The 27,800-nt window shown below is 37.9% G+C and overlaps 2 protein-coding genes across 4 annotated transcripts in view; one reads left to right on the top strand and one right to left on the bottom strand.

Moving 5' to 3' along the window:
* Positions 1–530: 530 nt before the first annotated feature.
* PTCD2 (pentatricopeptide repeat domain 2) lies at positions 531–17,516 on the bottom strand. 3 transcript variants are annotated; one of them, XM_057363769.1, is made up of 10 exons: positions 17,139–17,516; positions 14,270–14,362; positions 12,327–12,456; positions 11,856–11,973; positions 10,426–10,504; positions 9,202–9,293; positions 6,384–6,497; positions 4,896–4,970; positions 4,022–4,135; positions 531–2,661 (listed from the first exon to the last, which is right to left on the bottom strand). In XM_057363769.1, the coding sequence occupies exons 1-10, from the start codon at positions 17,293–17,295 to the stop codon at positions 2,437–2,439; spliced, it is 1,197 nt and encodes a 398-aa protein (XP_057219752.1). In that variant the 5' UTR covers positions 17,296–17,516; the 3' UTR covers positions 531–2,436. The 3 variants fall into 3 exon arrangements, with proteins under 3 accessions (XP_057219752.1, XP_057219754.1, XP_057219753.1); XM_057363771.1 differs by lacking the exon at positions 17,139–17,516 and adding an exon at positions 16,379–16,611; XM_057363770.1 differs by lacking the exons at positions 14,270–14,362; positions 17,139–17,516 and adding an exon at positions 16,795–16,906.
* The window catches only part of MRPS27 (mitochondrial ribosomal protein S27), a 43,673-nt gene continuing 32,789 nt past the window's right edge, over positions 16,917–27,800 (top strand). Inside the window, exons 1-4 of the mRNA XM_057363768.1 lie at positions 16,917–17,028; positions 18,771–18,848; positions 24,399–24,469; positions 26,325–26,383. Coding sequence (XP_057219751.1) covers positions 16,965–17,028; positions 18,771–18,848; positions 24,399–24,469; positions 26,325–26,383 — 272 coding nt within the window. The 5' untranslated portion in view covers positions 16,917–16,964. The remainder of the gene's footprint in view (positions 17,029–18,770; positions 18,849–24,398; positions 24,470–26,324; positions 26,384–27,800) is intronic.

Here is a 27,800-nt window from a genome sequence, read left to right as displayed (position 1 = left end):
GCTAGTGTACTTACAACCCTGATGCACTCAAAGATTAATTCATAAATAATCACCCAAATCCAAAATTTCCCAAATAAAAGTCTCTGGGACTTGTATGATACAAATTATACATAGTGGGAAATCAACTGATAAATATTTGCTTTTTTTCCTAAGGGTAAATGCTACCAGTCTTCTACAACACTTACAGAGAAACATTCAATATCCTAATTTTAATTGTCTGAATTTTGTGTGTCTTTAAACCTGTTATTTAATCTTTATTGAGTCCCTGCTTTCCTTTCTACTAAAGCATTGTTATTTAAATCCATCTCCTCCCTTTCTCAAGACAAAGATGTTATTTCTTTAAAACAAACAGTCCAYTTAGTATTGTTACCTAGAGTAAATAAGCCTCAAGAAAACAAGTGGTCAAGACAACAAAGAATGGAACGCATAAGGTATATTCATATTTTTAATTAAAGTTATCATTATTTCATTTGCAGGTAGGAGACAGGCCTTAGTTAGGAACCGAAATAATTCAGGTTAGAATGAACATGCATAGTCCTAGGATGCCACAAGTTCTTGTAATTAATACAAGTTTTAAAGTGACAAATAAGGAAATTAAACAGAAATTACCTTACGTATTTGCTACACAAGGCTAAATGGGTCAAACTGTCTTTCATGGTCTTTAAAAATATGTAACTTATACACTTTAAACACCAAACAGTTGTTCTGGATGATATCAGACAGGTCCCCTGTCTGTACCAACAGAGTAAACGGAATAGAAATTCATTGCTTTAATTTTTTTGCCACTGATCCTTGCCACATTGCAAGCAGCCTTTACAAATCTTATAACAAATTTATTGGTGGAGAAAAGATTGGGAACTTCTCAAGRGTGCACATAGTATTGGAAACATTGAAAGTATTTCCAACTAGGGCAAGATTATGCATGAAATTACATACTACGTAATATTACAAAGTAATAGCTATGTTCTTAGATTAATGCCACCAGCCATAAAAAGTGTACTCACCATTCACAGAAGTGTGACATACTGCAAATTATTCTCCACTTAACACTTGCATGAAATTCCATCTACCTTGTAATAGTTTTTGTGTATTTAAATATTAACAGAACACATTGTGACAGAAATAAGTTACAGAGATAGAACTTCAAAAGGAAACGCCCCACCTACTGTAGCTACTTTGTTCTGAAGAAGAGCTTCCRCATGGATAGGCTCTTGTTTCTTCAGTGTCTCACTGGTTTCAATGATATAGACATACAGATTTTTTTCACAGAAAGTATACTCTGAGTTCTGAYATTTGCTTGAGTGGTACAGAGACAAAATAAAAGAAACAGAAGGCAGAGGAGAGATAGTGCAGCCCAACTTGAAGAGTAGCAAGCTGAGTTCCACCTAGTCTTGTGCTCATAGTACCACCAAATTGTCTTATTGACTTGTTCATTATTTCACAAGCAAAGGCATCCAAAGGTTCACAAATGCTAGCCAAGGTATATCTGTTTCCAGTTCCTTTTATTCTGGATGCTGAGTTCAGATTTTTGGATATACAGGAYTCGCAGATACAAGTAGCTTTTTACTGCTAGAATCAAGCTCACTTGATCTGGAGTCATTAAAGCCAGGTCAAAGTGAAGCTTTGATGTAAGTTTTTCAATAAAAAAATAGGGTGAACTATGCAGATTATGTATCTGTAGCTAAACCCATGATCATACTCTCTCTAAGAAACTTTTTAGGACTTAGTTGAAAATTTGCATCAAGATCTGCTTATCCCAGGAATCTTAATATCAGAAAATTAGAAGGAAGCAATTTGTGAGGTCACTCACTCTGAGACTGACTTTTGATTAGGAATCTCCTTCAAATGAGAGAGCAATCACTTGGTTACCATGTTAATTCCCAYACCATTTCCATGATACAAGCTGATACAAAAAAAAAAAAAAGATTTTAATACATTTTTTTAGAAGAAAAAGATATTAAAGGGGACAAAAGATGTTTCCCTCTGATTCTCTTGACATCTGCAGGCTTTGAATAAACCAGTAAGGCACTTCCATACTCTTTTATCTGGACTCTTGCCTGCCTCTGTCCTTTCAGTCAGAACATAACATCTGACRAAGTCCAAATTTTCTTCTCATGAACCACAGAAGTCAGGTCAGATATATTCACACTATTTTGTTCACTTCCATCCATTCACTTCCAGAACATTTAGCATAGGAAAATCCTGATACAAGAGCCTAAGGAAAAAGTCAATCCTTTCTGAACAACACACAATACTCACTGTCAYAGCTTTATTCACATCTAACTGAAACATGGAAACTACATGATCTATATTTAAAATTAAATCTGATACAAATAACTTAAAATTGATCACTGCAGGAAAGGGGAAAAGACATTTTATYTGAACCTAGATTAGAAGAGATGCTACCAGCAGTTCAGTTCAGCATCATATACCAAACTATTCTAACAATAGATTTGACTGAAATGGATTAGCAACCTGATAGCCCAATTGTTTCTGATTTAAAAGCTTTGCAGTGGCCTTCTTTGTACTAGGAATCTGGAAAAGCATGTCTTCCAATGTGCACATGGTTATCCGTCCTGAAGCTTGTAGTTTCGTATAAATATTTCCTAATTTGACAGAAAGGTCAGGGTTCTCTTCCATCTTTTCCCTGACTGCAGCCAGCTAAGGAAGATAAAATGACAGATTGTTCCAGTTCAGCAAGTGGAGATCTCATTCTACCACTACACTGAACACAAGCAATAACTCGTAGTAAAAAAAAAGTACACAGAGTAATATAGATGGCAAAGGCAATGACTCATAAGATGAGGATTTTAAGCAGAGCACATTATGCATCACTCCAAAATGGTGGAAATGCACTGGTTATCTATTAGAGACAGTTTATTACATTTAAAATTTCCTCCAACTTGTACAATCCTATTTTCGGTCCCTAGTACAGACAAACACAATAATCTTCTATTTAAATCCAGGAAATGTAATTGCTTCCTGGAATCTACTTTCCAGGTCAGCACAGTTCAAATTATTATTACGTATCTCAGTAAATGTGCAGTGYACTACAAATCAATAAAATTCAGACTATAGAACACTGAGAAGTTGTGTATGACATACACAAGATTATGAGTTCAAATGTTAMGTAAATCCCTTAAAAATATTACTATCAAAAAACTTCTGTGGAAGGGAACTTCTAGGATGAATGCTTAGTCTCCTTTTGGCAGCTGAAAATTTCCTAAATGAAGTCAAAATACAACACTAACACATGCAACACTTATTGCAATGACTTTACAAAATTAAATGCTCCTTAAAAAACTTCTTTCCAACATAGCGGTTAACATATATGGGCTATGTTTTGAAAGGTAGGGCTTCCCCTTCTCCTAATATTTATTGAGTATCAGTTAGTAATGTTTAGTAGGCAGCAATGAAAGGCTAAGCATTTAATTATAAACACAATCTTAAAATGCTTTGTTCCATAGGCACATCCAAAATGAATATACTAAGAAAGTTTCAGGAAAAGCAACAGCAATGCTGACAAACTGATAGGGGCTACATAAGCACTGTGAAGGAAGCCTTCTTGTTGATTAGGACTGTAAAAGCTAGTTTTCACAGTAAAATATAGTTAAATAGCAAAAGCTACTATTTCCCATATCACACTTCTCTGTATAGAATCACAAGTCTTTCAAGTATTACCAATCTAACAATATCAGCTGTCATTCTCATTTCGTATGAAATGAAAATAGCATATGAGGCAAGGGATTAAATTATTTAATGCTACTAGGAGAAGCTTCATCTACATTCAGATGATAYATGAGCTTCTAGAAGAAAGACCCACAATAAAAAAAAATGAAGTGAAGAGCTAAGTGTTTTGTCCAACAGTAGAGGAAGCCAGCCAGGTGCTTTGGCACCAGAATGCTTCAGAACCCAAACAACAACAGCAGGTGAACTYAGGCACCTGAAGCTCTGTAGGTGAACCACCATTATTGTGGCTCAGCCCAGTACCATGAATGTTCTCTCATTACGGTATACTTACCACCTGCTCAGAAAACTCAGTTTTTTTCACAAAGGGAGGAGTATCTACTTCCACTGCTGCCTCTAATGTATTTATTACTTCTTCTAGCCAACCACACCTGAGCTGGACAAGAACCTTGAAAGTAAAATAAAAACACACCACACAAATAGTACATATCATAAGAACATGAATTTTTAAAAATGTGTTTGAYGAAGACATGAAGCAAAGCAGGACAAAATACATTTCTAGATGGTGCACTAAGAAAAATCCATCTGTTGCAAAGAAAGAGATGGAATGATCAATTTCTTAAAATGTTTYGGGTTTTTTTCACAGCTGGGACCTGGAAAGAAGGGTGTGCCTTGAGACAGAGCGACAGAGCTCCTTGATGARGCTGCACTACCTGCTCTCGAATAAAGGGGTTTTTACCATAGTTTAGAGAGGTCACTTACATGGCACATGCAGATTTTCTCTCAGATTGTAGACTGTGCAAGTAAAGAAAAAAACTGTTGTACACACGTGGTTAAGGTTTGTGGGGCTGAAGGAGGCCTGAAGTGGTTAGAGCATTTATTTGAAGCAAGGTTTTTAATTTGGAGAAGAAAGCAAAAATAATAAATACAAACTGTTCATGGGTCTACACTCATAGATGTAGGATTGGACTACTTTACATTCCCACCTATGGTGGGAAGTGATTTAAAAAAAAGGTGTGGAGGTAGTTAAGAGCTCTGAATGTAAGTCATCCACCAGACAGAAATTGGCTCAAAAAGAAGCTCAGCAACACCACTAACACACACCTGCGCTGCTAAGGGGCTTGCCTTCTGTTACTTTGCATCTGGGAGTTTTTGTCCAGTATAGCATACTCCTCTGCAGGATTTTAATATAAAGCAAATATACTTACTTTAAGATTATTGTATAGTTTGTTCTCTGTTCTCATTATCTGGGAACAATAAAATTTGGCTTGCACTACATCATTCTGGAAAGGAATCATAAACAAAAAATACATTCATGCATATGTCAAAACCTTGCACAAAAAAACCCTTCACAACTTTTCAACAAATCACAAACTACCATCTAGAATGYGTTTACCAAGACTCACAAACACCAAACAGAACCCAGCCTGCAAAAGGAACACCCCATGCTGGGGTTCCCATGTCATCTAGCTCTTTAGTACTATACATCTGTCATATGTAACCAACACTGAGCATGAGATCACCTAAAAGATAGAAGATCCACACACATGTTCAGTTCAACATGTTCAGTCRGAATAATGAAGTGCAGCATATGTTACTGTGGATATTTATCCTGCTCAGCCCTTCTAACCTATTGGACATGCACATTTACAGTACTGTATCTAAGTCATCAATTGATTTGTATAGACAGTAAATGTTACATTGACATTTACTAGACTGAGCAATGTTACTTGGGATCAAGAARCAGCTGACTTAGAGCAAGAAGAACTGTCAAAGATGATTGAGCTCAAGGAACAATTAAATTTAATGAGGAGCCCTATTCCATTTGCAAAACAAGAATTTTATCATGYCATTGTGCCCATGAATAAATTTATTTCAGTTATGGTATTATTCAGTGACTCCATTCAAAAGCAAGAGCAAAAAAGACCACAGCGTGCATAAGAAACTTTCAACAATTCTACTCCATCCATTCAAATTTGTGAATAAGATCAATCTATAGCCCTTCCAATGTCTCTGACCTCTGTTTAAACATGAAACAGAGAAGGTTCAGAATGTGCTCAAGCTGTATATACAAATCAATGGCAGGGGAAATCCAAACTTCATTCTACACTTCAGAATTTCCTAATTGTTATTCTCCTCCATTTTTCACCCTGTGCTGCCTCAGGGCCTGCTCATACCAGGGCTTAGGCGCATGAGGGATTATCTCATGAGGAAAAGCTCCCTGGGCAAAAATATTGTTGTGGAGAAAGTCCACCTCCCAGGCAGTAGGGAAATACACATCAAAGCCCTTGAGTCTGCCTCCCAAGACAAACATTTAAAGAGATGATTGTGAAATATTTTAAACTACTGTTTCAGTTCTATTTAAAGGAAATCATCAGTAAATAGCAATATTTGTAGGACTAGATCCATGTTGACATCTAATCTGTTGGACWATCATTTTTAAATATTGTATATGGTACCGTCACTAGCACAAAATACGTGTGCATTTGACTCAAGACACATGTTTAGATTTCMGAATTTCCATATTCAATTTGTGTGAGAGTCCTATATCCTAATTTCTGTAACGTTTCAGGAGCCTAGAAGTTCCAATACTTGAAGCTATTACATAGTTTTACTTTCTCCATGTTAGCCCCCTTTCACGGTCTACAACAAGGCTACAGAGACCCAGGGACAACCAAAAGCAAAAGAGACTGTACCTGCTTGAGAGCAGTTGCTATTGCAAAGCAGTATGCACGCAGTGGCAATTTGTCACCCTTTAGCTGTGCTTCTTCAAGCAATTTCGCAGAGATTTTGGAAGACTCCAAATTGTCCTGCATAGAAATATCAGAAGAAGTTATGCTGGTTATTCTGGTCACCTGAAAGCACTGTAAGCAACAGTAATCACATATAGAAGGTATACAGAAGTTAACATACTCTACAGTCACAAAGGAAGTATGTATCTGAACCCAACCAAACAGATTCTATGCACCACTTTTTCAGAAACACATCAAAATATGATATTTGAAGTGACAGAGGTCACAAGAGAGTAAAAATAACTTCAATTATTATAACAACTACACCCTGCCCCAACTATCTGGACTTCTGCAACAGATGACACAGCCCCGGCAGCATCCTAAACATACACTTTCCTCTTCACTTTCAAATAATTTCCAGATCAGGGAGGAAGATTAATTTTTGTACTTATTTTATCCTAAAAGCAACATTAGATAGCTATTGAAAATCAGCATTTTCTAAGCATTGAACTATTCAATACCATTACACTAAAGAAATCTGCGTATGTGTGAATTTGAACATTTCCCCATTTTTAGCCTGTCTTAAGAATTAATRATTGAAAAACGTTTCCGAAGTTTATATTCCAATACGACAGTTTAGACATTTGCCTTTTTCCAACACAGAAAGCTTCCATTATTGTTGGAAATTTTCAACAGTCGACAGTAAAAGGCAAGTTTAGCTGTGTGTTACCTCTCAAACCATCAACTCTCCAAACCAATGCTGCTCACACTGGAAATTATGAACCAAATTGACTGGACCACAAACAAAGTAACATCTGTTAAACTTAAAAGCTGGTAAAATTAAGGTTTTGTAACCATTGGTACCACCAATATGGATAACAATCCTCATATTTTGTGTTGATTTCTGTTCCTAAGTGTCAAAGTGTCCCTCCAAAGTGTCATGCCTTCAAAATATGATTTAAAATATGTTCTTTGAAAATTTAGAAATATTTTGATTATCAGAAGATTGATTATTATTATTATTACATTAATACTTTGTTAACATCAAAAGGCCTGTAGTTCTCTCCTGCACTAAAATAGAGACCATCTGTTACCTCAGAGTATGGCAATGCCTTACAGTGATTTAAAACATCCAGATGTGTTTTAGAGCTGACCTCAAAGACACCTCTGTACAAAGATTAAACATTAATCCCTTTGTTTATTCACTGGAAATAATCTGAGCTTTCAGCCTTGTACATTTTTCTGTACTRGTCTGTGGCAAGGTTATTCAAAAGAAACCAAGAATGGTGAAAATCCAGCAATGCTTTTAATTATATCAGCACCTGGTTATTTCTATTATTTGAACAGTGCATCTTGAAGATACTTCAAGATTTTTTCTGACATTMCTTGTCTTGCATCATGAGCAAAAGCACGTTTCAGCTTCATGTTTTCTCCTCCTCTTCCTAACAGATGAATCAACAGATKTAGCGTTTAAAAGAGCTCCACCTAATCCTCTTCAGTGCATAAAGGATTACAACATCTTATTCCTCCATTAATTGTATTATATCTCAGTGAAAAAGTCCCACAAGTTTATTGTGACTATTGACCCAACTAGGTGRGGTAGAATCATTTCCCCTCTGTTTTTATCAATAGTAATAATGAGCCGGATTCTCTATGGAAAACATATGTAGGGCCAGAAGCTGCAGAAAACAGAAGCCTCAGGAACCTCTTCCAGTTGCACATGCCCTGGATCTCGGCATTCTAACTGCAGACCATGTTAAACAAACATGTAAAGATTTTAGGGAAGAACCTACAGCAGACCTATAGGCAGCCTATTTCATCAGAACTSGGAATTTTAGAAATACCACGTAAATTACTGCTGAGGTACTATTTTAGGCTAACTCCTTTTTATCACATATGCACTCAATTTCATTGTATAGWTAACTGAGAAACCTGAGGAAGTTTAGTCTAGAGGTTTAATTTTTTCCTCAGCCAGTGTGTTTCTAAAAGATGAGTAGGAAGAAGAGTTTCCAAATGAGTTTGGGAAGAGTTTACATTAAAATTCCAAATTGCAGAACAGACTCAAATCTGGAGAGGAAGACCAATGTAAAAAATTTTGCTATCTCACTTTGCTACAAAATGAAAATAGTTCTAAGGAAACACTCACAGAACGGAGGTATCCTAGTTTCTTACCATGCTCATGTGCTTTTAATGTAAGCTAAAAATACAGGTAAGCTCAAGGGCCTACCTGTCTATCTAAAGRCATTAATTTATGTTTCTTTTCTCTACTCAACTGCCAATTTTGATCAGACATGTAGGGAACAGATTACCACTGACGACTCTATTCCTTGTGTACAATTACAGAAATAGTTCAAGACTGCTTGTAGTGGGAGGGGAGAAAAGGATGGGGGATGTCTGGCAAACAGAACATATCATGTTCATGCYTTAAGGAAATGAGACTATAAAACCAATACTGAGTCTGAAGCACAGAGTATTATCTGAAGAGATGCAAAGATCACAGAGAAACAATACTCTAAAGCAATCAAAGACTGCACTAAATTTGTTCCTTAATGCTTATGTCCATGCAACTTTTTAGAGATCTGCTTTATGACATTAGTTTGTATGGGAAACTACATATGTGCACCATATCATGCAGGATGAAGCACCTTACGACTTAAATGTGTTTAAAATACTTGCACTAGATATGAAATCATGACAGGGAAAACATGGAAATTTTAAAATCAAAAAAAAAGGAAGGAGATAGAGAAGGCATTTCAAACACTTTCTCATTCWTAATACTTACCAGTTTGTAGCATAYTGCAAATGCAAGTAGATAGGTTTCTTTGTTGAAAGATATACCTTGTTTTTTCATTTCTACCAGAACTTCCAAAGCACCTATCAAAAAGATAGTGTTACTCACTTCATAAATTTAAGGCTCTACCAGTGGTAACTGAAAAGAAGAAACAATTCAATRCAGTATTAGTTCAATAAATTTATTTGAAAATACCAAAGTAAACTAAAATCTGTTATTTGAAAAATAATRCAAAAACTTTAATTCAGGCTCAGTTGGTTATAACTCTTTGAACCTGGCAAGGAGGTTTACAGTTTACACTGGCCCATGACTTTATTCTTCTATTTTTATATGAATCTAAAACTAAATTCTATATACTTGAAACAGTCACCCTTATTCTTCCTAACTGCCCAGAAAGCTTCCACCACTGCAGGCAAACTACATAATGACTCCTCCTTAATGCACAGGGTCCACTTACAATGCTGCATTTTGGTGCTGATCTAGTTTTTTTTGCAGTGGCTCAGTCTCAACTTCTAGGACATCTGCTGGGCTTAAATCTGCCAAATGTCAAGTGACCAACAACTGTGCATTCAACAAATTTCAAATGAAGGGATTTGCTTGAAAAGCTTCAAGATTTTTTCACGGAAAGCCTTGTAAGTTAAGTCAGATGACTTCKCCTTATCCTCACAAAGGGCCAATCTGATTTGAAGCATTGGACTTTTACATTACAGTAGACACTCTSAAGACACAAGTAAGACAAGCCAAGATAATATGGTCTGGTTCTGGAAAAAAGGCACTCTTTGCTCTAACACAAATGGCAGATGCAAAATGGCAAAAACATATTGTTAAGGWACTTACCATTCCAAAACCCACATAAACCAGATTTTGAATAAAGAAAACAAAATGCTATGGGGAACTACGAAACAAAGAGAAGTTAACACTTTACTGAAGAGGGTTTGGGGAACAAGGTCTCTTGGGTAACAACAGTTCTGTGCAACTGGAATGGCAAGAATTCTCCGGGAACTATGAAACAAATAGGCCTTTCCATTTCTATTACACAGTACAGTGCAACACATTCACACCGAAAGTTACTTATAAGATGTTTGGACATCTAAAACCATAGCCAATCAGCAAATATGTATATATACATATACATACATTTATAAAAAGACACATGCAATSCAGTGAGAACCGTCCCCCCCAAAATTAACTTGCCTTAGCAAACATAGCACTTACTTTCAAAATGGCCCTTTTTAAACAACATAGTCATCAAAATATGGAATGATGTACTGTCTGAGAAAAAACCATGCAAATTCTGGAGAGGAAACAGAGCAAGCATAAAAGAAGTCAGGACAGTGAACAGTCTTACTGCGTACAGCATTTAGAAGTTTTTCTTACTGGAATAAGTCTTGTCTTTGCAAGTTGAACTTTTAACAATCTGGGTTCCCTGCCTCTTTGTCAAATGAATTTTAAAACAGCAGTGACTCAGTACAGTCAAGAATGAAACAAAAATGAAACAGTGAGACTCTGAGATAATTTTTTGGAATGACTTCTAAGTCAATGCAAGCAGAAATTACTGACAGCTTGTAGCTGATGAACCATACCTTTGGGGTGAAGTACCACTACCGTGAAATTTAAAGAATTTTCTGTGAATCACAATATCAAATGATCAGCATAAGAGCTTGAGTGATGATGGTAAGAGTAGTAGAAGAAAGAGGAGTTAAATTTTATGTTTCACTTCAACCACACTGTTGGGAATAGACAAAATCTCAGAAGTATTAAGTTTCTGCAGCAGAGTCTGAAGAAGTGTTACCATACCATACCATCTGCCAGTTACTATGTCCTGCAAGTACAGCAGTTCCTGTCTTAATGATACAGATCTTAATTAAAAAAATCCAAAACAAAATAGACTGTATGTACTCTTTCTTACACATGGCAAACTTAAGAATAGTAGCAAGATTTTTCACATTTCTGGCGAGACATCTCTCATGCTTTAATGAATTAATAACATTAATAAATGTTGGACTGAGAGATGACTTTACACAGGCCATCAGAGATTATTTGAAGTCAAAACGTTATTGCACATATTGGGCATGATTCATATCTTGCCATCACAGCACACATAGAATTTTAGAGATTTCATAAACAAGTCCTTCTGTTTCTTTAGCTCTAAATGGCCAAGTTTCTAAGCAGATGACTATCATACCACTTCTACAGGATTCAGAGGGAGGCTGAAGTACAGAACAACATGATAAATCTTTTGGCGCACGTAACCCAAGGGATTTCAGAAGACTGCCACAGAATAACGCACAAGTGTTCATTTACAAGAATGATGTAATGCAACATAGGATGCAGGAAAACATGCATCAGCTGTGCTCATTTAAGTAATTATTTCATCAACACTTTTTATTCAATTTTTTTTTCAAATTAATCAATCATACAGAAATAAAACAAAGTTATCAGTGAAACTAACATTTAATTTCCTTTTAGTTACTGTGTTGATATTTTAAAATAAAAGCCATGCATACTTACACTAGGGTCACAGACAACCTTGTTGTTGTAATACATCTTCAAGTCTATGAACCCATGCAAGGTTCCTGTGTAGTATACCATTACCCATATATGACTAATAACAGTGACAATAATATTTTCAATAGAGGAATTACCCGATCTTTGATAAGTTCTACTGCAGGTCTTTCAAGGTCTAGCTCATAACACAGTCTCATAAAGAGTGGCCCAAATTTAAAATTATATGAAGTTGTGATTCCATTCTGTTCATGGTACCTATGAGAAAGATCAAAAAAAGTTAATCACAGAGAGCATAGAATGTGCCAAAGGCGAACAGTTTTAAATAGACAGCAAGATCTGTAGGTGCAAGGAGAGAGGCACACTTTCCTATCTTCACCATCCAAAGATATATAGATAACAGGAAACTAATTTTAAAAGAAAAATATTGTTTTGATCAAGCTAACAAATAAACTTGTAAAAAATAAACTCTTCAATTACCAGTAAAGTAACCCGCATTGGATAAATAATAGAATGGGTCTCTGCCTTGAAAATTCCCAGCTACTTTACCCTCTATTCATGGAGCAAAAAAGGTAAAGACAGAAGAGTGTTACCTGGATTGTTAAAAATACCTGTAAATAACTTTTCTGGCTAGTTCCACATCAGATGAAGTCTGACATAAATGCAGCAAATTTTTTAATTCATTTTTGAGAATTATTCCATTTTTCTTTAATTTTTCTTTAATATTTTTTAAATATGGATCTGGAAAAAACCACATTACAGCAACAGTCTATAGATAATTGCATTGCATGAAACCTGAGCTACATACTTGATACCTGAAACATAGAGACTCAATGAAACAGAAYGCTTGTTTTTTCACCAAAAAAACTGCATAAAACTTCTCACAGACAAACATGTCAATGTGTCTCCATGAAGTCATGTCACACGTAGAAAACAAAAAGATGCATACTTAGATATGAACTTAATTTCATTGTGTATGTCATGCAGCATATCAGGTAATGTAAAAATTTTAACAAGGAAGAAACTTTTATGACATTTAGTGTTCTTTTTCTAAAGAGCAAGCAAAGAAACAAAACCAATTCCACTCAGCATTCAAATGACCATAAGAACTTCTATTCAACACTGTTCATGCAGATTATTTAAATTCCTTCACAGCTGATGAACACACAAAGACTTTCATATATAATCTGAACAATCTTTACACTATCACAGTAACTGTGCAACTGCTGTAGCTAATAGCATAACTATTGTAGTTAATATTGGCCTTAAAACAATAATAAATAATAGCTATTATCTACTATGTGCAAGAGTTATTACTGCTTTTCCTATTTCTAAATCAAGTTTCTTACTAGCCATAATTACTTCTTTCCATCTTTCAACTATTACATTAAACACTAAATACAGAAACCATACACACAAATACGTGCTTGGAATGTTTTCATCAGTTTTCAGAAGACACCGTTTGTACAAAACTAAAATGTCAACTGTGACTTATAAAGGGAAATATTTGGCTTCTACTAACCTGCTTTAGCAAGAATGATAGATCCACAAYGGTAAATTCAATGTTTCTCTAGCACAGGATGGATAAACTACAATATGAGTATATCATCCCCACAACAACATATAACTACATTATGATTCATAACTGCACAATTTAAATCCTACTTAATATAGAAAAAACATCAAGCTAACTATATTTCCTTCTCTGTCCCAGAAGAGCAGTTTATATAAAACCAGATTTGATTATTTGTCTCTTCTTGCCTTAAAATTTCAATCTTCAGAAAAGTTGTCAATTTGTATCATTAGCATACCCACACCTGAAAAACTGGGAGTTTCAAGCTGCTTTTCTCAAATAACAATGGCAGCTTTCAGTTTACACTCATGTTTCTTAAAGAAGGGAATTTGTATACATTTAAAATAGCATGGGAAAATCAGAAAAAATCCACCGATCCTGCTCCTACATTTATTTGGAAAACCTGAATTTGTTTTTCATATTCTGGGTCACATACATCATCTAGAATTGGGTGTACCACTGAGAACCCACATAAGGCAAAAAAATGTAAAAAATATATGGCAACAAAAATCACAGAGTAAATTGAAAAAGAATTAATGTGAAAGCCCTTTGCTGGATAGTTAGATAACTATTTAGCTTTGTGTTCACTTTCTGTGCTGATGTTATACTTCAAGCAAGATTTGTAGACTGAAACAGTTTTTTCTATTAGAAAAAACTATTATTATCTAAGATTATCTATTATTATCTATCTAGATTATCTATTATCTAAGTTGGAAAAGTGAGGGCTCAAACACTTCAGTAACACTTATGTAAACACCTTGTATATATGAAACATTCTCCACAGATATTCCCAACACACCATTATACTGTTTCATTCTACAAAGCCTCAGATCTTCCAATAATGTTAAGTACAAAAAATTGCAAGAGGAAGATGTCATTTGTTTCTTTAAATGGGGTTAGTTGGGGTCATATTATTATGACTTCAACTGTTTGTTTCCTAGGACTCATGCTAAAATGATGACTATGAAATAAATGCTATACCTTTATTGCCACGAACTTCTTTTCTAATCACCATTTTCATCTGCTGAAATTCTTCTAACTTTATATCTTCTTCTGTTAACAGATACCTCTTCCCTACCATAAGAAAAAAAAAAAAAAGAAGATTGAGTTTTATGTTACTCTGTATGGCTTAATACTACTGAACCTCGCATGCACGAAGTACTTTCAATTGTGTGATGCCAGACCCCTGGGAGAATGACACTAAAAAACTGCACAAACTGCAGTCACTCACATCACCGACAAAGAACCCAAACACTATGTCACAGCTTTCCAGAGTTTACGTGTACACAGATGAAGTATCCAGTTATGGGATGYGCAAAAGAAAAACTAGAGGCTACACTGGTCTACACCAAGCCAAGATACAAGAGGATTCTGCACAAGAATAAGATACCCTTCCCTCCCGCTTTAATACTTTCATAAGGATTTGTCTTGTCATCTCTTTGTTTTCCACAATTCACTAGTGGAAAACACAACACAACTTGTTTACCTCATACAAGTGCTATAAAATGAATCATTCGGAAAGCTTCAAATGTGGTAAGAAGATATTTTTTTTAGTTTATAAAAAACAACAAGCTTATTATTTGGATTGTAGYAACACTAAGGAGCCCTAGCAAAGTTCTGTTGCAGTACAGGCATCAGAGGTAAGACAGTCACTGAGTTTAGAATATAAAAATTAACTTTGGGTCCAGATCTCAACTGTACTGTGTTGCAAGCAGCTGCAACAGAAGCACGATGCAAAATCATCATGCATTTGACAAGTTTTTGCTGTCACAAAAACAGATGTCCAATAGATTTTCATTTGCAACTGGTGACTTTGTAACAGAAAGTCAGTAGGAGCATACAGTGTTACAATCTAATGTGTTAAGGTTTTGACTTCTAAAAGAGTAATTCAAACCATGAAAGGGCAAGAGGAAGTACTGACCTGAGTTAGGTTGTTTATTTGCATTCTGCATATCCCTAGGAAAATCTAACTGGCCATGCAAATAAAAACGCTTGTTTTCAATGCAAGTGAAGCATGATTATGACACACTTCGTAAAACCTGAAGAAAAAAAACTCATTAAATGGAATATTTTTCCATTAGATTCAATTGAAACAGTTCCAATGGGTAAACAAATCTATTTCATCCAGCATGAAATTAACCAGTATTACGCTGCCGTTTCCTTCCCCCTATCTCTGCTTTTCTAGCAGTGAAAGACCATCCCTCTTATGGGCCTCCCCAAAGCTGGTGTAGGAATCATACTGGTGCCTGGGGTGGGACTAGTGCACCACACATCATAGACAGTCAGTGGTAACAGACAGTGTCAGCAGAGTGTGGGGCAGCAGAATTTTACCCTTCATTAATTTAATTTGCTGCATTCTACTGCTTTCTTAGATCATACCTTAACAGTGTTACAAAACCAGTTCAAAATCCAAAGGACCACCAATGGAAAAGGATATGAGGSCTGGCATGTGCAGGTGGTGCAGGCTATCCCAGAGAATTCAACCCATCAACCTGCTTAGCCTCAGGCACACYGCAACCCTCTCTCAGGCTGGCCAGGGAAGAGGGTGGGCAGAGCACCACTCGGAGCAGGGGGCTCCATGTCTCTGAGGGCTCTAACAGAGGTGTAACCTGAGTGAAACCTTCACCACAGCTGCCACAGCAGGCCAGGAGGCCAGCCAGGGCCTACACTGGGGACCATCTGTCATACACTTTTTCCATGTGCCTTCACTTCCTCATCTCTGAATCCCGACAAGATCTGGATAACGCTATCATCCTCCCAGAATAAATACACATTTATGAATCTGCATGTGTGTTTGTTCTATCGTTTTCTTTTAAATATGATATCCCTCAGCAAGAGGGGATATGCTATTACAGACCTCTGGGGTGACCTTACTGTGGCCTTTCTGTGGGACCTACAAGAGAGCTGGTGTGGGACATACACAAGGGCATGTAGTGCTAGGACGGGGGGAATGGCCTTTGATTAGTCAAAGGCTTTGACTATAAATAGGTTTAGGTAAGATATAAGGAAGAACTTCTTTACAGCAAGGTTGGTGAGACAGCAGAAAAGGCTGGTCAGAATAGGCTGTGCATATAGCATCCCTGGACATACTCAGGACTAGATTGGAYGGGGCTCTGGGCAATCAGGTCCGGGGGAAGGTGTACCCATGGCAGAGGGTTCGAAGTGGACGGTATTAAAAGCTCCTTCCAACCCAGGCCATTACATGACTGCTTCTCTGAATCTGCAACGCCGATTCTCCCCGCGGGGCATCTCCGCCGCGCCAGCTCGGCCTGCGCACCGCAGCACAAACCGCAGCCCCCGGGAGCCCCGCGGCGCTCCCCGCCACGACACCCCGAGCCGAGAAGAGTTCACCGCGCAGGAACTACAGCTCCCGTCAGGCACATGGCTGGCGGCGCCCGCCGGGCCTGCCGGGACCTGCAGTACTCCGGTACCTCCCCAGCAGGCGGGCAGCCCTGAGCCCCGGCCGGGCATCCCGGCGCCCACCCCCGCCACGCAGCCCGCGGTACCTGCGGGCGCGCAGCCCCAGCCGCCCCAGCGGACCGCCGAGCGCCGCGCCGCCTGCCGCACCGCCCGCCCAGAGCCGCCCGCCAGCACCGCCGCCATCTCAGGCCGGGCCCACGGGGCGGGGCGCTCCCAGCCCCCCGCATTGCCGCCCGCCTCCTCCGGCCTCGGCGCCATGGCCGCCCCCATCCTCCGGCGCGCCGTGCTCTGCAGCGGGAGCGCTCTCGGCGCGGCCCCAGGTCGGTGCGCTGCTGGCGGAGCGTGGGGCGCGGTGCTGCTCGTCGTGCTGCCGCTGGCTGCGGTGGGGAGCATGAGCAGGGACGGGGTGCTGCGCAGGGATCTCACTCACCTTTCCTCCTTCCTTTCTGTGTGTGTATGTGTGGAATTGGAGGCAGCTCAGAAGACGTTTTATCGCTAGTATGCAGTGCAGGAGAGTGTTCGCAATTTGTTTTATAACAGATAATCGCCCGTGCYGGTTTCATAGCTCGACGTGGTAGGACCTGCATTTTTGGGTCGGGGAGATTTTGCGGGATGCCGCCGAGCCTGTGGCAAAACGTGCGTGTTTACCAAAACTGTTAACGCCGGTGTCAGGGGCGCCACCAGGGCTGATGTTTTGGAAAAGCCAAAGATCTGATCTTTGAAAAAAAGAGCCCAATAACGCTTGGGTACAGCGTGGTGCTGATGGGTGCCTTTCACCCTGGCCGAGCACGCGTTCCTCAGTGTCGCTTCCTCGTAGCGGGAGACGCGCGGGCCGAGCGCCGCCCTGCTCTGGGGCCGGGCCTGGGCACACCCGGGCACAGCGCTACACACGCGGGGCTGTGCTACGCAAAACAGCCCTCTAAAGCCTCATGCTTGCTTGTGGCCTCCTTAGCTCCTTAGTGAATGAATATGCAGGAGTTAATGCTAAAGAAAAAACCAACAGAACCCAGGTTCCTCCACACCGAATATCACCGGATCTTTTGTCCGCTTCTTTCACCAACATAACGAAAAAGAATGCTAAAGGAAGCCCCATTAACCAACCCGAAAGTCCTTGCTTTCTTATTTTTTTTACTGTTTGTTAAAGTGTTGTACATATTTTTGTAGTCTAACTGCAGAATTCTGTGTTCCATAGTTTCGTGAGGTGTTCAGTGCTGGATTTGTGTGTATAATTGCGTGTCAGAAGGATGATTAGAAAATTTGTTTCACAAAGAAATAATTGCTAAGACTTCTGTGTAGCTTTGTAGTGTCAATTCTAAAAATATTCTTATTTCACCGCATTACTTTCTGGAACCTGGTGCATGTGTTTCTGTATCRTCTACAAGTTTTATCTAGGTGTTACTTACGCATTTTCAAGACCTCCATATCTGTGACTGATATATAGTCTTCCAGCTGAAGCATTTTCTGTTTTGTTTCCAAAGCTAGCACAGTGTCTTAAGCAGTTTTGATTGTACAAAGATTATATAGAAAAAGCTTTCAAAAAACTTTTCAGTGAGTCTGCAGTTTACAGGAGATGGAAGAATGGAGATTACAAAAAAAAGTATTTCCAATGAGACAAGTCCTTATAGATGGAAAAAAATAACCATTCAGCAACAACTGAAAAGCCTTTTTGTGTGTAGCCATTTTTTTGCTTATTCGTTTAATCTGCTTTTACCTAATTGCTAACATTTGATGAAAAAGGTGTGTGTGCACAAAGAAGTTGCTTTTATTGTTTTTTGAGGCTTTTTCCTACCTTTACAAATTGGCCATTTTCTTAAACGCAGAGTTCAGGTTTGGAAATACTTGTTTCATGCTGAAAAAACTTTTGGGAAAAGCTTTTCAGTTTTAAATATTTTAAGGTAATGGCTAATCCACATATAAAGAATCTGAATTGTTAATTTAGCAGCTACTAGCATAAAGACAGTTTAATGCATCCTACCTGGTAAATGTGACTGAAAAAGGTGATACCAAGAAAGTGTTAAGAGCTAAGCAACCCAGTTTACATAACTATTTCTCTCTTCATTAGGTCGAAGATCTCTACTTTCTTCAGCCTATGTGGATAGCTCAAAATGGGAAAAGAGACAAAAAGAGGAGCATAGCCTGGGTGAGAAAAGTTTGTTTCTTGTCTCCACTTTGTCTGATTAATTGCAGCCTGAGTTCATTTTTTGCTATTTTATCATCTATAAATCCTTCAAAGTAAAAAAGTATGTGAAACAATATGCTTCTGTGCTTTGATGTCAAAAAGCACTCAACATGTTAAAAATTTGTTATATTTTTTCAAATATAATAAACTTGAATAATAAATAAATTTGTCACTCAGTGTTGAGTAGTGTTGCCTTCATATTGTTTTAACAGCACTGGAGTGTGAAAGAAAAGCTATTCTCTAAGTATTACGGGACAGCCCTGTTTAAAGATATTTTTTAAAGAGAAGATTTTCCTCAAGCCTTTGCAGTTTCTTCTTGAATTACAGTTTTTTTGGAGCGTGATGGGAAATGAAACTAAATATTTTATTTTCAAGAAGTTGTATGTTAACTGTATCTGCACATGGTACTGAGATCTGTGCAAATTTTATAGCTAAATTGTTTGTCTAAATTATTTTTGAAATTATATTCTACTGCCTTTTTGRTGACTGGGTTTAATAGAAAGCATTTTCACCAATGGTGAAGGTGGATATTCATTATTTTGTACAACATATGTTTTGGAGATTCCTTAATGCATAGCCTCTATCTTCCATATTTCATTCCTGGGCTCCTGATCTGGGGTTGTTACTTGAAACACAGATTATGAAGCTGAGAGAAGAATCAGCAGGTGAAATTCAGGGGTTTTGTCAGGCCTGAGGACAGACAAAATGATGAGACTGATTTTTTTATGCTAATTTGTTTCTTTTATTTGCCTATTAGCATCTAGGTGGGTTTTGCCAACGTGTTGTACTGTACATGGATCAGAAACAACCATGATTCCTCACGCCTTTAGTTTGGATCCTGCAGAGACTGTTAATACCTTGTAACACTTCACTGTCAATACATCTGCTCATGCAGTGTATTTTGGGCTGGAGCCGCAGATTTGTGCCCTGAGATGAATTTGAAATAGTCACCTCCAGGTGAAAATGGGTTGTTTCGACAAATGTCATAGCCAGTAGAAATCCACTGTAGAAGAAAACATCGTGCTCGTGCTGGTACAGTCCATGTTTGGCTTTCTCCAGGCCTGGCAAGACCTTTTTGTGGCTGTTTGGCAGGCACAGTTCTTGCTGCTCCTCTGCTGATGGTCTTGAGCCAAAGCAGATGTCTGTTCCATGCTTTTCAGAGAACTGCTTTGCATTTTCATTTTGTGTTCACAGAAAAGAGAAAACAAGTTAACACGGTGTCAGCTGTATTAGCATTTTCAAAGAGGAGACAGCCCTGCAGACGTCTGCTCTGGAGCTGCCAGTTGTATGGTTGCACATACAATCTTGTGTGTATTAACTGGTGATTATAGCTAGAGTGAGTCCCTTGTGTTGAGGAGATGCTCTTTTATTTGTGTGTTTCAAACACTTCAGAACTGTTGTTATGCAAAACTGTTGTGAGGATACTTTTAAAGGAAAAAGAMGTATTTTTTGATTTAAAGTCAGTTCGTCTGTTGCAATGATGTTCCATCCCAGATGCAAACTCATTGAGTCCATATAAGATGTGCTTTATTGCCTTCTCTGTAAACTCAGTTTAGAATCCATGCATAAATGAGTTTAGCAAGCTTCAGTACTGAAAAATGTATGGTAAAGAACAAGATTGTATTCTGTGTACCGAAGTGCATTTGTTCAAGAAGATACAAATTGAGAATGTATTAATTTAGGATTTGCAAACTGCTTGTGGGTAGGAAGATACTTGCCTAAAATTAATTTGGATTCCACTTTCTAAAAATGAAGGAAACCAGAATCCCAGGGGATGGCAGTATCCAGGTGAGCTAGGAAATGTCTTTTTTTTTTTTTTTTTTTTTTTTTTACTGTAAGCTAAATTTATCAACCTGAAAATGAGGAGAACTTGCTTAGTAGTTTAGGTTTTTTTGTTTGTTTGTTTTATTGCTTTGGTTTTGGGTTTTGGAGGGTTTTTTTTTGTTTGTTTTTTTTTTTTTTTTTTTTTTTTTTTTTTTTTTTTTTTTTGTTAGAAAGGTTCACAGTACCTAAATTGGCTCATGTGTAACACCAGGGGGCGGTGCTGCCCTTACAGATTTGAATAGTGTCTGTTCAAAGCCTTGTCCTGTACGAAGCTGCTGTTCTTTCCAGTTATGTAGAAATAGAGATAGATGTGGAACATGTAAGTTTGTAGCAAAATACTTCCTTCAAGTTTTAATTATTTAAAATAAAGCGAGGCTTTCTTTATAGGAATGGTTAGCCTGTGAATTAAGGTAGTAGCTCTGCCCATCACTCCCAGGACAGGTAAACTTTACATCTCACATTCCCCACCACTGGATCAAAACTGTCCTGAATGAACCTGAATGTAAGAATACAAGGGTGTAAATGGAATACAAGTGACCTTACATGGTGGCCAAATGTGTGACATACTGAAAATGTGCTACTTGTTCATGTGGCTGCATTCTGTGGGTAGGTACACACTGTGAATCAAACTGAAATTATGATGATTTCCCAGGCCACCGGACTGGTATTAGAAATTGTAACGACTGACTTGGAAGGTGAGGGTCAGTGCTTCCTCAGTCATTGTCCTGAATCACCGTGATGCAGGCAACGAGATGTTGAGTTTCTGTGAAAAATGAATATAAAAGTGAACATGATGTCTCAGATACCAATGAAGTTGCAGAAATACATTTTTAGAGAATATAAATTTTTGGAGTGAATCTTGTAGAAATGTATTTTTAGGCAGYATATAAGACATGGTACAGACTAATTTTTTTAAATAATGAGTCAGATAAAAGCATTTGCTACTTGTGTCTGTTAAAATGTGCRTAGAGTTTTGATTTGGCTATTAAAATACTGGTTTGGTTTATGTACCAATGTAAGCACTCAGGTTTTACCGCCAGCAGAGCTAGGACACTTGGGCATTCACATGCTTGCACTCTAGTATAGCTGTCAGGATGTTTTAACTAAGAAGAAGCTTTTATCTTGATTATTGAATGGCAACTCATGGATCAAACTTGGTTTACAAAAGTTAGCCAAATTGTTACGAATATTAGAAAAAAAAAATTTTAGGTGTTCTTCACAGAAAACAAGCTAGGAAAGAATTGCAGCAAATAGTTCCTGTAATACTACTGCTGCAGAAACAGCATCTTGTCTGAAAACAAAGCTAAATTTGCTGTTACCTTCATTTGTCTGCTATTCTTTAAGGTTAATCAGCTTTCATTTTATTGTGACTCTTACACTGGAGATGATAGATACGTGTTTCGTGTTTATATGGAGCTCATAGATAAGTGCTTTCCATAATGTAGACGTGATGGAGAGTTCCAGCTTTGTAGACAGCATTAAAGGTCAGTCATTAAAATTCTATGTGTGAACTCTCTCAGAGGATGCTGTTGTATAATGGCTAACAGATCTTGTGATTTTGTATTCATGACATTGTATTCATGGTTTGATATTCTGCTAAAGTAGTCGGCATTTTCTAAAGTGGCCTCTTCATCTTCATGAGCTCCTAGACAAAAGAAATGCCAAGCTTGGGCCTGCAGCGTGGCCCAAAGTGGTTGTAGGGATTACCTTCTAGTTTTGGGAAGGTGAAAYGTAATAAAACCAGTTCTGGAATACATAAATGAACTCTGAATCTCAGATCCACATTGGTCTGTCATCAAACATACCAGATTTTGGTGCAAACACTTCTTTCCAGCTGTCTCTAAATGGAGATGGAGAACAGTAGAAGACAGTTGAATTGGTTCATTTAGGCAAGGACCTATCCAGTCCTTTGATTCTGGATGAGTTGCTATCTGCATCCCTTCTCTCCAACTTCTGGCGCTACTGAGAATGCTCCCTGTGCCTTTACCCACGTGCTTCATCATGAACTTTTAGAGTTCTGGAGAGATGAGTAATAAAGAGTTAAATACAGATACTTCTTTTAAGGATATTCCCATATGAATTTCTTTACCATTAAAAAATTACATCTGTTTTTTAGTGGTTATCTTGTGTGACTATAACCCACATCAGCTCAACATCCTGTGCTGTCTTTTGTAGGAGCTGGTACTGGCCTTACTAATTTTGCCCTGAATTTCCTTTTGCTTTCATGGTCATGAAAAGTTTGCCTTCCCTCAGCCAGAAGATAAATACTCATTTTGTGTTTTGAAGAACTCCTCATGAAGAGAGTTATTATGTCAACAAGGAATATTGCTCTGGCAGAAGCACCATTGTACAGACTAGGTAGACAGCACTGTTGTATATCCTGTTTTATTCCAACTCAGGGCTGTGTCATTTTACTGAAGAAGAAACTTATCCATGCGCTCTAYTTTGACAGATTAGTTGTGAGGACAGAGCAGCAATGAATGACATTTGTGCTGTTAGAGCTGTGTACCCTCCAGTATTTGCTGTGCTACAGGTATATTTTTAAAGTAATAGTGATACCACTTCTTTTGTGGACAGTATCAGAGACACAGCATGTCACTGGTGCAGTGCTACTTCCTGCCTCTGACAACTTTGCAAGAATAGAAGGCTTAGTCAGTTCTGATATGGTGCTACCATTTCTGCTTACCTCATTGACAGGTGTGGGGACAGGATGACCTTTCCGGAAAATGAATTGTAAAATAAGGCAATCCATTAGCTCTTCAAGGATGGCCAGTGGGCCTCAATGRGAGGTGTCAAAGCAGTGACTCATTTTAGTAATAGCTGTAAAGGATGAAGCAAGTTCCAGATGCGGAGGGAATGTGTTATATTCCTGGTCCTAAAGATGGAGGAGAATAGGAAGAAAGAGTATGATTGAAGTCTCTGAAGCTTATAGGTTTGATATCATCAGTTCATGTCTCAGATAAGAATAAAATGGATGACATTAAGCGTATGTTGAACAGTTTTCTCTTTTTGAGTTATCTTTATTTTCCAGGAATAGTACCAAACTAAAACTCCAAATTAAATTAATTTAACCTCCAATTAAATTCATTAAATKCAGTGTCTGACTACCTGTTCAACAGTCAGAAGTTCAAGTTCCTGCATGGTCAGATTAATATTGTTATAGGACTGCTGAAGAGGAATATAAAGTTAAGTAGTTACTGACACAGTGCCCAATTTGATTAACAGGATTTCTTTGGAAAACTGTTTATGACTGTAAGGTTTATCTGTGTGGTACTACATGCTTCTGTGTCTCATTGTTTTACTCTAAAATAAAAACCCATGCCTAAAGCACTGTCCAGCATATGCTAGGCTTGAAGGCAAGTGGGAATTTTAATGACATCTGCTAATTTTTTTTTGATGAATTGTATTAGTTATACTAATTTCAACCAGCACATTACAGGGTGGTYTGCTCTTTTCCCCTTTTCTGCTAAGAAGTTTAGGATCATCTCATTGAGAACTTTTTCATGTGTTATTTTCTGTTAAAGTGTTCAACAATAATTGAAAGTATTGCTTTCATACAACTTCAAAATGAGATGTTAAGAATTCAGAATTTGATTTCACAGACATAGGTTCTGTTCTATATGATTGCTCTGCAAATTTTCCTGTAGTGCCAGTTGATTAAACCTACTCTTTCTCTGCTTTCTCCAGCTGACTTAGCCCACTTAATGGACAGAACCTATGAAAGAAAACTGCCTGTCAGCTCTTTGACAATAGCCCGGGTAAGGAAATAAATCCCAGTCATAAAGTGGTAGAAGTGGCAGTGGAATGCTTGTGTAATCAAGTGAGCTGAAAGAGGATAAATGGTATCACCTCTGTTGGGAGTTCTGGGATCATAAATGTCTTGTTACACTGTTAAATTGCTGTATAAAGCTGTTTTATTGATTCTTTGTACTCATTAGTTAGTACCCAGGCCATAAGGTCTTCAAAACAGATTTTTTTTTTCTTGGTAAAATCGGGCCCCACTGTTACTGGGTTGTGTATTTCCCTAATGTATGTTTCCTGCCTTCCTGTGGTTTCTGTCTTTGTGAGAGCTTTAACGCCTCCTCAGGCACTGTGTAAGAACCCAGGCTGCTAAGGGAATGCATTGAATTAGTACACTGCACTGTCTTCCTCCGCTTCCAGGCTTCTTGCAGAGTGAGGCGGAGGTGGGCATACTTTGCTTTTACAGCTTTCTTTCGTTGCAGCAGGCTGAGGCAGAACAAATGCTTACGKGGGTTAAGCAAAGCCGTTATTTTAACTGGAATTAGTAACCAGTTCCATYCTCTGGGTGGGTTAATCTGGAATGGGGGAGGGAAGGGAGATATATGAAATGTGGTTTTAAATTCCCTGTGTAAATGAGTGTTCATAATGAAGARGGAGAATAAAAAACAGAACAACAAATTAATTTCAGTCTTCAAAGCTGAGTACTGAGTTACWTCAGTAATATCCCTATTTAGTAGTATCACTAATGAGGACAGTTTACATCACTGAGGAGTCACAGAACACTTCATTCAGTTACAAGTGCAAGCATTTATACAGATCAAGCATTCTTGACCATTGCTTCTGAGACGATGTCCATGAGGGAACTGGGTGTTCCTCTCCCTTTTATGAATCAGATTTATTCCTTTCAGCTTTGGGCTGACCTCCCTGGAGAAATGGCATTTTCAGATTGTCAAACAGCGCCATTATCCAATAAGTAGAGCTAACATTGAGTYCTTGTTTTCTAAAATATAAATAAAGCACACAGACATGCTATTGCAATGCTCAAAAGATGAGATACAAAGAGAATTAAGAAATGGGAGACCGACCGGTCTCCTGAAATTACCATTTTTTGCTTAGGCTTAGTGTAAAGAGAGGTACTGACCTTGAAAACACGTTTATGTATTCTGAACTTAAGATATTAGATTATGAAGATGCTGTAGTGTWCCCGCATCTTCATGCTTATGTTAGTAAAATGTACAGGAAAACAGGATTGTTAACATAAGACAAAGTCTGGTTGAAATCTTGGTTTGTATTTAAGTAATTGATAGCCCTGGGAGTTTGTAAGAAGACAGAATTGTAAATGAGAGGACAATTTTGCTTTACAACATGGAGGTTGTTTTTTTCTTACCATTATAAGTATAGTGAAAAACAAAATATTGCTGCCCCTGTGCTTCAGAATGTATAACATGAATGGGCATAACAGGCAAACTATAGGGAAGAGAAATAGAATTGAGGCATGTTAAGACTCACTCAGAATTGTGGCAAAAATGTAAAGAACTGCATGTATGCTTGAAATAAAGGCTCTGATTAAAGAGCAAAAAATTTAGAGGTRCAGCAAAAATACGGGGTACTGAGCCATAGGGACTTAATCCTCAGATGGCCTTCAGGGTGCATAAAGTTTCTCAGAATTGAGGAACGGATTTGTCTCACTTTGAAAAGATCGGAGTTCTAGCAGTTGAGAAAAAAAATCAGGAGCAAGCAAAGATGTGAAGAATTCCAATATTGTCAGACAGCCAAATATGCCAGACAAGTGTATTTTGTTACTGCATTTTTCCTAACATGCTTTGTATGAGTGCTCCCTTTTTAAGCTTTTATTTCTTTCATTTTAATCAGTTTGTTGACAACATTTCTTCACGAGAAGAAGTGGATCAAGCTGAATACTACCTTTACAAGTAAGCATCTTTTCCTTCCAATACGACCTTTGAGTCATAAGTTTGTCTTTTGAAGAGTGACCTTTTCCAGGTTCTTGGCTTTGATTTCTCTCTTGCAAAGTATGTACATCTGTTTGTCTTACAATACACAAGATAAAGGCTTTCTTGGCAACTTCTCTGTGGTTATGGCTGCCCCTCTCTGGACCTCTGGCGTTGTCAAGCATGTTAAATTGAGATACTAAATAGCTAATGCAACTTTCAGCTGTGGTTTATATTAGAGATGCTGAAATTATAAGGAATTACGTTTGTTCACAGTTTTTCCCTCTGATACTTTTTTCCTGTTCTCTGAGTAATTTTGTATCTAAGTTATCTATATGCATATTTACATATGTAAGTGTAGGCCTCAAGGAAGCTTGTTTCCTTAGAACATGGGAAAACAAAAATGGGCATTCTGTGGTAATGATCAAGTCAAGGCTGAATGGAGTATTAGTACTTTTATGTTTTCCTGATGAGCTGTGTARGTTCATTTTATGTCTGGGTTGTCAGGGTTTTTGGCAACTGGTTTGTCTGGACTGAAGTGTTCAAGATACTTTTTCTGGTAGTGTCAGGCTGAATGCTTGCTTCCTTSAAGTCAGTACCTCTCAATATTGACTTTAAGAAGGTAGAAATTCTTGCTGATCACTAAAATAAGTTAATTATTTTATGGTGGTTGCATACACATTTTGAAAACTAAGCTTTTTGATGGAGAAAGTAACACATCTTGTCAACACGTGTGAGAGATCATCCTTACAAATAACATCAGGTTATTTGTAAATAAGAATGATTATTTTTTTTTTTAAATTAAGGTGTTTCTGGATGGCTGCTCCAAGTGTACGCGCAGCTTTATGTATGTGACTGCGTTAACCTTCTGATGTCCATGATTCTGTGGTACTGTTGGGACAATATCTGAGCCTCGGAGCTTCAAGGTGGAAACAACAGAAACCCAGTTTGTTAATATTAGCARCATCCTGTAGTGAAAAAATAAAAGTAGGAAGAGGAATCTCTYACAGAGAGAGAAGGTTCATGGAGTTTTCATTTCTTTTGATAATGATTTCATTAGTCATGTCTGAGTCTGTGGCCAGAAWTCAGTTTTCCATCCTGCAACAGTAGAGATGTAAAAAGGGGAAGGTAAAGCTGATTCAATGCAAGTCCTTTAGTACCTTTTAGTAATGTTCTTGAATGCATTGTATTATGCTATATGTACTTAAGTCCTCTCTGATGGAGTCATGCCCTCTAGGGTCTGGGATTCCACAAGGCCTTTGACATCCTGACTTGCAAAGGGAAATGATAAAACCCAGGTAGTGAGGTGTCTGTAATATATCTTACAGGTTCTTCCTTCTTGAAAAAGGAAGTTCAGAGAGAGTGACAAAAAATTAAAAGCATAAAAAATGGTCCATAG

The sequence above is a fragment of the Malurus melanocephalus genome, unplaced genomic scaffold (assembly GCF_030028575.1).
Source record: "Malurus melanocephalus ecotype Western Australia unplaced genomic scaffold, MMel_1.1 scaffold_31, whole genome shotgun sequence".
In the NCBI taxonomy this organism is placed as follows: Eukaryota; Metazoa; Chordata; class Aves; order Passeriformes; family Maluridae; genus Malurus; species Malurus melanocephalus.
Note: the sequence above shows the minus strand (reverse complement) of the source record. Positions and strands in the feature narration are given on the sequence as shown.